The sequence below is a fragment of the Micromesistius poutassou genome (genome assembly GCF_964030765.1).
Source record: "Micromesistius poutassou genome assembly, chromosome: 5".
In the NCBI taxonomy this organism is placed as follows: domain Eukaryota; kingdom Metazoa; phylum Chordata; class Actinopteri; order Gadiformes; family Gadidae; genus Micromesistius; species Micromesistius poutassou.
This window is the reverse complement of record NC_140275.1, coordinates 11,384,889-11,398,605: the sequence shown is the minus strand read 5'-3', so window position 1 is coordinate 11,398,605 and position 13,717 is coordinate 11,384,889. Positions and strand designations below refer to the sequence as shown.

Below are 13,717 nucleotides of genomic sequence, written 5' to 3'. Positions count from 1 at the left end.
CGGGGGCTTATAGTTGACATCGCTTTCTATTAAACCCTGCATTCCTCTCCTGCCTTTTTTGTAGTTCATCTCCCGTTCGACCGCTGAGCAGCTTGGACTCGGAGCTCCATAAAAAGTAGCGAGAGAGGGAAGACGGCCCGGCCACAGGGGTCAGCTGCTCCACGCTCCAGTGCCCCGCAGTGTTCAGTCATTCGGTGGGTTTCTGTGTTAGGGAATGCCTAAATTCCATTGCCATCATCATGCATCATCAGCATGGAACGGTTGTGTGTTGCCGTCCACCGTGTATTCCTTCTGTACCACTCGCTTGTTGTGACTGGGAACGCGTGGATCAAATATTTCTGCACCACCAACGACACAATAACAATGTATGGACCGCGTTCCCTTGGACCTTGCACATCCCGTATTAACCGTCTTCTGTGCCTTTTGAACCCGCCCCCACCCACCCACCCCCAGATGCGTCTGTGTGCCAGCGCCGCGGCGCGCATACATGAACACAAAAGGCTGAGATGCTTTGGAAGATGTGTGCGTGCGTGTGCTGTCATCTCTGCCATGTGCTCTAGATTGCACCGACCAAGGGAATCCATGCAAAATGTAAATACCTTCATGGCGTGCCTACGTTCAGAGAATGGATTATTTGTGAAGTATTTAGCAGCCTAGAGTAGATGGGCCTTTGGCGGTGGCATTGCTGAGAACATGACTGTCTGTTACGTAACGCTCTGGTTGTGGAGGGGACTGAGCTAAGGGCTGTCCCACATATTGCATGTAGTGTGAGAGTTTATTGGCAAGAGAGGCAGAATATGTGTTTGAGTGGTGGGAATAGGACAGAGAGAGAGAGAGAGAGAGAGAGAGAGAGAGAGAGAGAGAGAGAGAGAGAGAGAGAGAGAGAGAGAGAGAGAGAGAGAGAGAGAGAGAGAGAGAGAGAGAGAGAGAGAGAGAGAGAGAGAGAGAGAAAGGGAGAGGGAGAGGGAGAGGGAGAGGGAGAGAGAGAGAGAGAGAGACACACACACGGTGTGATGATGGGACGAGAGACAGAGAGCAGCAGAGATCAGTGAGCGACGAGCGAAAGAGAGAGATGCACACACGCGCACACACACACACACACACACACACACACACACACACACACACACACACACACACACACACACACACACACACACACACACACACACATACACACAGAGACTATAGGGAGATACCAGGTTATACATAGGGAGCTGGAAAAGGGCTGCTGACTAACACAGTGGGTGAGACAGCGTGGTGTGACTGGGAGAGAGTCTTCTGGCTAACTTGGGAGTGCGTGGACAGCGCGCACAAAAGTGAAATCTCCTCATCAGCTCTCGCAATCCTGGGGATCTAACTCATTAGTGGAGGGGGATTTCAACTTGAATTGTTTTTATTTCAGCTGGCCACAGCAGACGAGGACACACTGCACATTGCGGTTCTGACGTGACCCGCGTGTGGAGTTTATATCTATCGGATATTTTTTGAAAGAACGTTTTTCTGAAACAGTGCTGGCTGAGAACGACTGTTACAGGTGCATTGGTGAGTGTGACATATTTGTGTTGACATTTTTCTATGGATAATCTGGACAAGCTGAAGTTTTTATGGGAAAATAATAATATTGTAGCCTACCCTATGTAAATCAATAGTTAATAAATAACTATGCTTGTAACGAAATCAATGTTGGTTATATTATCGGGTAGGCCTACATAATTGCTATTGATTGACATTTAACACAAAAAAACTGTAAAACATTTAGTAAATAGGCCTACTCAACTCATGATCATTAATTGTTATTATGTAATCAACTTTTCCCAAAGATATTACAGGTTAGGCTTCAACGTCAACACAAAATGTTTACGTTTATTATATCCAAATCAAAGTAAACTAATCACGGATATCTTTAGCAGGCTAGCAGCTCCGCAGATCTGGGGAATCTATCTCGGATGCGTCGGCCAGCACGTGCGAGACTTATGGCAGCACAGCGGGGGTGAAAAGGCGCCAAATAAAGCGCGGGAGCGCCGGGAAACACGTCCCCCTTGACAGAGCCGCGACAGCCATCAGTCGTCATGGGGCGTCCGGACCATGCGGCCCAGCACTGACACGATGGAGGCCTACACCGCGGCCACACGCCGTAACTTCATTAATAAGGTGGACGTGCCCGACCATGCGCACTACACCGTGGCTTTCTTCGTCTCCGTCATCGGCACCCTGGGCGTCACGGGGAACTCATTGGTGCTGTTCGCCTTCTACAGGTGCGTGTGTGTAGCCTACGCTAGACCTTCAGCTGTTGTCAAAACAGAAAAAAATAAGATATTAGTGTGTGTGTGTGTGTGTGTGTGTGTGTGTGTGTGTGTGTGTGTGTGTGTGTGTGTGTGTGTGTGTGTGTGTGTGTGTGTGTGTGTGTGTGTGTGTGTGTGTGTGTGTGTGTGTCTATGGTCAGATAGTGAGTGAAAGTGCCAGAGAGCTGTGTTTTTGTTAGGGAGAGAAAGAGAGTGTGTGTGTGTGCGAGAGAGATAGAGAGGGAGAGTATTAAAGGATTTTTGCAGTGTGTCAGCCTCTTGGTCTCCAGATGTAACGGGTTGTCCATCAAGGATTTATAGTCCTGAAGCATGTTCACTAATCCCCATTCAGGGTCTTGAAAAAAATGCTCTCTCTGTTTCTGCCATTTAACAATATTGGAAACACCCCTTTGAATTTGATATGTCATTATTCCACTTTGAATTGTGGAGCCAAGTTCTTTGTGAACTGGATTGAAAATGAAGAGAGAGATATGAATGCACTAGAGAGAGAGAGAGCAGGACAATTCGAGAGTGAATATGAGAGGACAGTATGACAGAGAGAGAGACAGAGGCAAGCAGGAAGTGAGAGGCAGAGAGATATTTCCCTTTTATTCGAAAAATTGAGAATGATGGTCGTAATCTGGGGTTGAATTCCGACATCCATTCTTAATTATGAATTAATTGTATAATTGGCTAAGAGGGTCAAGTGAAGACTCCAGATGACTGACAAATTATGAAAACACCTACCAGCTTGATGAATAATAGTCAAAGTAGCGAGGGCAGAGTGTGGCTTAGGTGTTTGAACTGCAAGGTGCTGGGATCTTTGCCCCGCTAGATAGCAAATCTATCTGGAATTCACTACGTGTCACTTTTGACTGCAACATCTGTTAAACAAGTATTTAACATCAGTGTCTCTGAAACATGTACTAGTATCAATTATAGGTGACATAGCCGTTACAAGCCGTTTTGAAAATCTGCCACTTCTAACATAGCAAGTGGGCAGATTTTCCAATTTTTTTTGTTGTGTGTGTGTGTGTGTGTGTGTGTGTGTGTGTGTGTGTGTGTGAATACACACACTGTAATGCAAGTGTTCTTTGTTATTTGGATAACCGTTCTGCTGTTGGTGTTATGGCGCATAACACGCAGCGCAATAACGCAAGCTTGCATAAAGCTCCCATTTGCCAAAGACTAGACTGCATTGGGTTCTCTGAGGTCTCCGGTATTTCTATAACGAGACTCGTAGTGGTGGTTATCTCGGCCATGGTTGAGAAGGAATTGGGAACCGCGACATGGAGGAGAAAAGGATTGTTGCCCAGGATTGTCCGCCGGAGCCCCGCTGCCCGCTGAACGTTGCCCGGGGTTGTCTCCCGCCGGAGGCAGTGGGGCTCCGGCGGGAGACAACACCGGGCAAAAATCCCTTTCTCCTCCATTTCGCGGTTCAGTCTGTACTTAATATTGACGTGGAAGTGGAAGAACCAGAGGCGTCTGAGAACCCGACGCAGTTGTTTGAGATTCATAATATCATCCGGAGGCGCAACCAGCTTTTGACCATGATAATATATATTATATTATATAGATATCTAAATATTATATGATATTATTTAGATATAGAGCTCCAGGACTCCCGCCGGAGCAGTGTTCCACTGTAAACACTAGCGCATGGTACCGTGGCCGCAAGCTGCTCAGGGCCACACCCCCACCCTCCACCTGGACCCGCCTCTCTCCTCCTCATTAGCATTTAAAGCGACAGACACAGAAACGGCGCGTTTGTGGAAAGCGAATTGTGGGACTGGCACGTAGTGGCTGTAACTCTGCACCAAGGATGAATTTCTTGAACGTCTTCAAGTACTGTATTAGGGGCCCACTAACACCTATATTAAAGCGTCCATAAAATAGCATGCCATGGGACCTTTAACAATAATTAAATTAATCAAAAACTCCCTAACCTTTCTTTTATTCTCACGGCAGCAACAAGAAGCTCCGTAATCTGCCCAACTACTTCATTATGAACCAGGCGGTGAGCGACTTCCTCATGGCCTTCACCCAGTCCCCCTTCTTCTTCATCAACTGTCTCAACAAGGAGTGGATCTTTGGAGAAATCGGTATCTACTCGTCTTCCTTTACAATCCTTACTCTTTTCCCCCCCTTTCTATTCACGTACAATTCTCATTTGAATCAAGATAAAAAAATCGGAAATATATTTAGGGTGTTTGCGATATGTAAATGTGTGTGCATTGCCCCCCCCCCCCTCCCCCACCAGGTTGTAAGCTGTACGCGTTCCTGGGGGCCCTGTTTGGCATCACGTCCATGATCAACCTGCTGGCCATCTCCCTGGACCGCTACATGGTCATCACCCATCCGCTGGAGGCCATGAAGTGGAACTCCAAACGCAGAACCACCGTCGCCATCGTACTGGTCTGGCTCTACTCCCTGGCCTGGAGCCTGGCTCCTCTCGTTGGCTGGAGTGAGTTTCAAATTTAACGAGAGCACCGTCCAGAACAAGTGTACAAGATTGTTTGTGAATGGGAATTTCCAATACTTTACTTTCCAATACTATTTCCAAAAAAATTCTGTTACAGCTGTATGTGCCCAAATATTTATCATTCATCTTTACACAATTATTACTTAGAACAAAATATTCTAATCGTGACATATAACGCATTTTATTATATTAAAAAATATATAAACACAATTTTGGTTCACGATTGCTATTCGTGGTTTTGTGTTATATAAAATTCCTATATATTGCAATTGAGTCACATTGGCGAGGGCATGCCCCTTCCAGCACTATGAAATAAGTAAACAACAAAAATAAAATAGATTTTATTAGTGAAGAGACAGTCAACATTGAAAAAAACGAATCCAAAAGCAAATCAAAACAAATGTCCCTGCATTATTATTACAAAGGCACAGTTCCTCTGGCAGTCAGTGCGCGCTATCTCTAAATCAGCCCAGAAGCGATGCACTTTACTCTCTTATTTGAATCAGCAGCCAGTGGGTGCTCAATGAGTTGGAATGGAACATCGGCTGTTGGCATTCATTTAATCCCACGGGACGAGGCCCCCCCAAATACAACAGAGCGCTTTGAGAATACACACTTTAACACGACACACGCACACACAGGAAACGCAGGGAAAACACACGCCAATATGTGTGCAGGGTAACACAAATTTAGCTACGCAACAGCGAGTCGGAGCTGCGTCCACGACAGTGCCTTAGCACACCCCCCTGGGGCTGTGTCCCCTGGTTCCATGGACTCCATGGAGAGTACACCTGCAGCCAGATGTCCCCCAACACCTCCCTTTCGGCTCCTCTCTGAAGTCTTTAATGTCACGTCTCTCCCACCCCGCCCCACCCCCCCCACCTTTCCAGGCTCCTACATCCCAGAGGGTCTGAAGACCTCATGCACCTGGGATTATGTCTCCTACACGGTCTCCAACAGGAGCTACACCATGATGCTGTGCTGCTTCGTGTTCTTCATCCCCCTGGCCATCATCTCCTACTGCTACCTCTTCATGTTCCTGGCCATCCGCAAAGCGACCAGGTACGTTCTCAAGAGCTTAAGTGTCTTTTTTGTTATTGTTATCGTTATTTCTATTGTTGTGTTTTTTTTGTATTTGCTATCTGTGCGTCTGTGTGTATGGGTGTTTGTGTGCATGTTTCCAGGTGTGTGTGTGTGTGTGTGTGTGTGTGTGATTGAATGTCATCGGCTTGGATACTAGGCATATATATTACCTTGTGATAATAACGGTACATTTTATCAACTATGTGAAAGCACGCAATTTGAGACCGTCTGCGTGTGTGTTTTTGTGTGAATAATGTGCGTGTGTGTGTGTGTGTGTGTGTGTGTGTGTGTGGTGCTTTGTGAACTCTGGACAACGTTGTTATTTTACCCCTTCTTAATATGTGCTGTGAATCAATTCTACCATCTAGCGACGCATTTAATGAAAACTCGCCTCATGCTTAATGTCCATGTGGTGCACATGCTGTGTTAAAGGGGATGGTGATATATAGCCAGGGTCACGGGTCAGCCTACAGGCATGTGGAAGACACAGGTTATTGTGTCCTAGCAAAACAGGTTATTGTTCTTCTGAAGGAATGCAAGACAGACCACCATACCCCCCCCCCCACACACACACACACACAAACAAATGATGAAGAGGTACATTAAGAGTGAAAAAAATATCACTTAACTAAACCCCCCCCCCCCCCACAGAGATGTGGAGCGGCTTGGGACCCAGGTGCGGAAATCCACCATAATCCGCCAGAAGTCCATCCGAAGTGAATGGAAGTTGGCAAAGATTGCCTTTGTGGTGATCGTGGTTTATGTCCTTTCCTGGTCACCGTATGCCTGTGTGACGTTAATTTCCTGGTCAGGGTAAGTGAGCCACATCACAGGCTTGTATTTTACTTTTCCCGTTGAAGGGAGAGTGACTTTGTTTGGTTTATTTTGCTTAGTTGTTTTTTTTGGTGTGGTTTGATGTTCTTTGATGCTCAGTGTCAAAATGTACAAACTTTTGGACTTTTTGCAGTTAGTTGGTTAGTCTGGGAGGGCATAGCACTGATTCCATTCCAGAGTAGCGCTGGCAGGCTGTGAAATATTAAACGCGCTACAGCACTGGAAATAGAACTGTGATACCTGGTTAGCGCAGAAGTCGAATGACGGCGGATTGCTGCTCGGTTAATGGTGTCAGAGACCTCCAGACTCTGGAGCGTAGCATGCAGTTCGGAACAGGGAAGAGGAAGCCTTGTGAATGGCAACCAACCAACCTCCTTATACAGATAACACTGTTAAAAGAGCGTCTTTCCTTTCCTAACCTAATACACACACCCCCACAAAAAAAAACAGACAACAAAACCACATTAACCATCTACAATTATACAATAGTATAATGCATACACACACTCCTAGACAGCTGGCATATCTGAGTTTATCTATGACCTGGATATCCATTTGTGCCCACTCTCAATTGTTTGATGCCATGCCCCGCTTCAACATAGAAGGTCAAATCATTACATTACAACACACAGCATCTTGCAGTGTGTGTGTTTGTGTGTGTGTGTGTGTGTGTGTGTGTGTGTGTGTGTGTGTGTCTATGGCTGACATCTGTGCTGTGTTTAATCATATTGATAATACCCGTTTGTTCTAATCCAGGCATGCCAACATCCTATCGCCGTACTCCAAAACTGTCCCAGCTGTTATAGCGAAAGCATCTACCATTTACAACCCATTCATCTATGCCATCATACATCAAAAGTACAGGTAAACACGCTCTCCATTGAAGAGGCCTTGGGAATAGAAATTGAATATATATAAATGTATGGAAATAATTCTGCTTTGCTCATTGAAAATATGGTCAAACAGATGACTTCAAGCAAATTCATATTGGTAGCACAAGTGACAAATGCATTTATTGCTTTATATGCTTTATTTACTTCTGCAAATGAATGTTTAGATGCTGATGGAGACTTGGCAAGGATACTACTAAAGGGTTTTAAAGTACTCGAGTAAAGTACTCCAGTTTAAAGTACTCCAGTTCCGAGTTTGATTTGTAAATAACAGTAATTCTGAGGAAAAAGATGGAAGTGCACAAGAATGTGATTCTCACATTTTATATCGGTATTGGATGTTTTAGGAAGCAAGGGGACACCGTAATGATGGTTTGCTCAAGCAGAACCAGAATGTCCTCTGAATCTCAAGTTGTTGCTTTCTAATGGTCAAATAGTTCAAAAGAAACGAGAAAAAATAAGATGATATTATGAAGAAGCATATGCATTTTCTTAGTAGCCTGGAAATCCAGAGCCACATCTAGAAAGCTGTAGGGTCGGGCAACGAGTAATGAGAATGGCCCAACTCGAGGGGCGGAACCAAGCATGCATTTGAAAATATCACAGCACGCAATTGGATAACACTACGACCAATCAGAAAAATAAAAGGAGTGACGTATCCAGACCAGCGGAGCTAACCAATAGATAAGACTCTTGCCATATCCGGACGGTAAAACAGCAACGCTTTTGGCCCACCTATTTCAGAGACACTGATGTGATTGGTTATTATTTTGGGCCAGGGGAATCGGGGAGTGAGTATATTGCTCATTCCCAGAGTGACTCGCTGAGCAAATTCAAATTGTGCTCTTGCGAGAACTCTTCATATCCAGGATATTGTCTTAGAGGAAAAGATGCAAATGAATAATAAACAGGGCTAAAGAACATAACGTTTGTCAGGAAGAACATTGTCAGATTTTCAGACGGAATAAAATGTATGATATGATTGTCATCCAGTGTCTTGCTATGACGATATGATGATAATAATAAATGTCTGAATAGATTTATGAAACACTCAATCCAAAGGGGAGCTATCATGTCCACCACCCAGGGATCGTCCTTGAACTCAGCAGTTCCTCTTGTGTGTTCACAGGAAGACCTTGGCGGATAAAGTGCCCTGCCTGAGGTTCCTGGCCCCCAACAAGCGGAAGGACTGCGCGTCATCTTCGTTCAGCGAGAACTCCTACCGAGACTCTGTCATCAGCAGGACGTCCACCGCCATTAGGAGACAGTCCATGGCCGCCAGCAGACACGCGTCAGCATCCAAAACTGCAGCGGGTGCTTCCTCGTACTCATCCTCAGACAGGGTAACCATGACACCACACTCACACAGACTGATGAACCGAGGATTAAGGCTGGCTTTACACGGCGACGATCTGAACACAAACCGCAAAAGTGGCGTTACGTTCCCACTTTTCATTCCGCGTTTAGACGAGCGTCTTTGGGTGGAAATCTGTGTGCATACGGTGACGCAAAAGTGTGTGAAATCCGACATGTTTGTTGTGGTTTGCCTGTACTGCACATGGATGTGACGTAAACGCGTACGGGACGAGAGCCAGCGTGACAGCTCAGAGCACACTTTTGCGCTGTTAACCCTTTAGACGGATACGCAACGGTGGAGCGTTTTTAAGATTTCCACTCTGGAGGGTGAGTTCATTTTTTTGCGTTTTTAAGCCCCGAAAACGCTGTCGCCGTCTAAACGAAAGGCACATCTGATAAAATATTTTGTCGGTTTCACCCGGGAGTGTTGTCGTGTAAAGCCAGCCTAAGATGTTTTAAGTCGTTTTATGAAAACCTAAGTAAAAGATCAACTAACTACTCTTCCTCTTCTAGGTCTAACAGTAACATCATACATACTGTATATTTGTCAGCCGATTTGAATATTAAACACACAATGCACATATCCACTAGCTTAGTTATTGCTGACTAGATCTTCTGTGATAACAATATCATTTAATATTAATATAATTTAACTCAGGTTCCCAGGTTGGTGCTATTTAATTTTCGATAAGATCATTCAAAAACTGTTTCATAATACCTTTGACTTTATTTTTTATTGTGAAATGTCAAAATAAGTTTCATTTTGACCTCATAAAGTGTTATATCCCTGGGCTCGAGGCAGTCAGACGTTCAGTCTGAAGCCTGAACAGGATTTCGCAGGCCTTTGATAGTCTGTGCATTTGAATATAACAGTTCAGTATGTTCACAGATTTTCTTTGTCTTTAGTTTGGCTCTCGGATGCGTTTTATTTTTTTTTTACTCTATAGTTCATATTAGCCATTAGAGTAGAGGTATTATGTTTGGTACACCTCTATATGTTTAATCTTTATTTAACTATTGTATTCTACAGTCCAGTGCTATCTAATCTAGACTTGTAAAATGTCTTCTGAACACTTTAAATTATTCAGGTCTATTTTAGTCTAACCAATGCGGGTCCGTAACATTCCGTAACTGTAACACCCCAGAAGTATTTTCTGATTTGTGAGAAAAGACAAGTCTAGTCTGTCAAGTCTAGACTAGTCCAGTCTAGTCAGACGTTTCAGATCGCTTTTGCTTTCAGGTCAACGTCGTCCATTATGTCAGTCCAATGTTGTTTTATCCCTGTCCATTGCAGCCTAGCGTACTTAACACTTTCCCAGTCTATAAACATTGAATGGAATCTGTGATTTCCTCGTCGGCACAGCTCTACCGCGTGACGCTTTCCTCCTCTGCATTATTTACACAAACTTGTCGTCTTGTCTGCACCGTGCTCCGTCGCTGCGCCCCACCGCAGGTCTTTGGGGACGTGGAGATGGAGCCCATTGACTGTAGGCCAGGGGCCTCGTTCCGTCAGCGCTCGTCGCGCGGTAGCACGCGCCGGGAGAGGCTCTTGAAGAAGCAGCAGATGGAGAGAGCGAAGAAGAGCACAGCACACAAGGTGAGAAGGGAACAGAGTAATAATAGTGTTGAAATCCTCAAAAAATAGCATTGTTCAGGAGGAGATATGTAGAGAAGAGTTTGAATCCCTGCCATAAAGGTTCCGGGTGTCAATCCCAATGTCTAGCAGTCTACCTCTGCACCCTTGAGCAAGATGCCCTTACCTTTCATGCATCCTTGCGACTTGTATCTGAAGAAACGTTCACGGCATGTGGCTTTGGTACATTTTTTTAGCTTTTCTAGATAATGCTTTATGGCGTGCTTGTGGCGTATGCGTGTGTGCGTGCGACTATTCGGGCGTGTGTATGTTCACGCCACCAGCAGCCATCGGCGTTGATGAAAGAGTCGGTGAGCCACTGCAAGAACAGGACGGCCTCCGACTCGGAGACTGTCGCGCCGACCGCACCGACCGCACCGCCGCAGTTGGTGCTCATCAGGAAGAGGAGCCAGAGTCTGACCAACGGCCTGTCGGACGCCGGGAGAAAGACGGCCGTCACCAACGACTCTCCGGGCACCCACAAGAGCAAATCTGCGGATTTACGACATTTGAGAAACGTTCCCTCTCCTGATCAAGCGCTGAATGTTCCTCGCATCATCGTCATCAGTCCCACGTCGGAGGACTCCTTGGTTAAACACGAGAGCAGCTTCACAGAGGACGGTTCTGTCGGAACCGCGATGGACGAGGACTCGTTAGAGGACAATGATGTCGTTTGAAAAATGTCCAGATGTACACTGTGCAAAGTCACTCTTTGGATTCTTGTTCTTGATTCAGTAAATTAATTGCTTTGTTGGAAATATATATGTATTTATGCCAGAGAGTATTTTCATGTTACGATACACAGTTCGATGCTTTGCTTGGTCGGACCTTCAATTCCAGCTCAGATTGTTTGTGTGACAATTTTGTTAATCTTACTTTTTGGGGATATTGGCCGGTTACTGGTTGTGTAGAATAATTTATTTTACTATATAATATTGATTTATGAATAAAAAGCCATCTAAAAGTACATATGACACTGGGTCCTGGTTAAGTCAGAGGAAAGATGAATTATCATAGAGCCTAAGACTTTTTTTTTCCCCAGGTCGCAGATAAATCAACCCTTAAAAAAAAAAAAAAACATTCACACTTTAAATATTGGTTGGCATTAAAACGTAATATTGTAGCCTACATTCGTATAATGTGTGTCGACCCTCACAGTCGCAGTTTGTTGCACGGACGCATGTTTTTTTTGGCCAATGTTTTGAGCACCTAAAACAAGCAGAGCTTAATTAGACAATAATTAGGACTATACCTTTTCTACGCGAAAGGGCTTTGGCACCTGAAAGCTTGCAATGCTATTTTTAAATCAAACACTAACTCGCTCTTTAGCGGGGGCATGTGAGAGGATTTTGCACACAGCTAAATCCCCCGATTCAAACTTTCCCAATGTAAACGTGACAATCTGCAGTGTTTGGCCTACCTAGTGAATGAATGCATAGCTAACCCGGTAAGTAACAAAAGTCACTTTCTTACCAGCCTTTAATTGTGTTTCCAAATTTTTGATCGCGTTAGATTACTCCCTTCCTTAGTTTTTACTTGTGAAGGAACACTTTGCCTCCTCGAAATTCACAATAGAAGTTGCGAGTGCGACGATTTGTGAGAAGAAACCGTAATTGCGAGGGTATGTCGCGTGTGCGTGTGTGTGTGTACAGGTATATGTTGAATTATATATGCCATTGTGGTATACGTAACATTTTGAAGGTTTTGGACGGGATAAAACGACAAGTTCAACCAAGGCAAGTTCAACCAAGTTAATGCTTAGGCCTGCCCTACATAAAATCAGCAGCTGCTGCTTCCCAAATACCCTCTACTGCTGAAAGAAACTGGCAGAGAGAAAAACGAATCCCCTGGACCCTGCCAACCATCCATACAGGATGGTTGGTGCAGGATGGTGCAGGGTTTGGTTAATACAACATTTTTATGTAGGTATTTTCCTCATTGATTATTATTCAGATGTATTATTTGTAGTATTATTAGTATTATTATAATAAGAAATCTTGGTATTCTATATGATCTACCACTAGGTAGCATCGCCTGCAGCCCTGCGTGGTCTCGATCGTTTCAAACCCAAGGGCCTGATCTCCCGCTTGCTGGTCAACAATCTCACTCACCGAGCTGACCGACATGGATGTTTTCTCGTGGTTCTTGGTTTTTGGTAAAACGCCCAGAGAAACATCTGGCTTCCGACGGATTAACAGGAGGATCACAAATATGTGCACTAGATGAAAGAATTCAAACAGTTGGCTATTATACTCAAGACAATATGGTGCGAACACATTCCATACGGTTTATAGTGGCATACATTATATCTGCGTACTAATGGGCTGTTGGACGATGGGAGGGATTTGCACACTGTCTGAAATAGATTTTTGTAACGGCTGTGTGAAAATAAAAATGTTTTCTTTTTGTAGTAATAACAGTAGATGCCCACTAGAGGGACACAGTCACGTATGAGAAGGTAGAAGTGGCGATGTGGATTGCTCCCAGTATAGAGGGCTATACAGTAAAACCACAGTTGATCCTCACTGACACCATCAGCTAAGCAGCTTACAGAGCCTATGATGTCATATCTTTACCTGGAAGGAAACTTGACAGCTGTGTTATGTTTACAAAAGGAAGCCTTTCGCATGGTTGTGTCTACAACTTGTTTTGTAGTGGACGTGTCAATACCTTGTGTGGAGACAGAGAGCAAGTGTTAAGGTGCGTACTGACAAGTAACAGGCTGTGACATGATCCTCATTGGCTTGTAAGTTCACCGCGAGCAGCATAAACAAGTACACGTTACTTTACATTGCTAGTTAAATTCGTCAAGGGGCAAAAATATATTTTTCCCTAAACTGTTAAAATTCGTTCATTCCAAATTTCACCCAAGTGTTAAACATTCTTATCGATGGCTAATGTCACCATGGCTGAACCGTTGAAAGGGCTGTATTCAGAATGGTTGTGCATGCAGGCTGGAGGAGAGCAGAGTATTGAGAGGAAGGGGGGTAGGGGGAGAGAGAGTGCTGATGCCGGGGGGGGGGGGGGGGGGGTATTGATGTTGGGTCAAAGTCGGTACTCAACACTCTGAGCAGATGCCCTTCTGCTCCCCTGGAGACCCCACTGGGGATCCAAAGCCCCCCCCCCCCCCCCCCCCCCCCCGGTCACAGACATA

At 44.8% G+C, this 13,717-nt stretch overlaps 1 protein-coding gene across 1 annotated transcript; it reads left to right on the top strand.

Annotated features, from left to right (window-relative positions):
* Positions 1–2,088: 2,088 nt before the first annotated feature.
* Positions 2,089–11,240, top strand: LOC311343275 (melanopsin-A; the record flags this gene model as incomplete). The annotated part of the gene is made up of 9 exons (XM_084468152.1): positions 2,089–2,258; positions 4,254–4,387; positions 4,546–4,749; positions 5,658–5,829; positions 6,502–6,663; positions 7,441–7,548; positions 8,704–8,917; positions 10,384–10,527; positions 10,848–11,240. The coding sequence occupies 9 exons, from the start codon at positions 2,089–2,091 to the stop codon at positions 11,238–11,240; spliced, it is 1,701 nt and encodes a 566-aa protein (XP_084324278.1).
* Between the last annotated feature and the right edge of the window lie 2,477 nt (positions 11,241–13,717).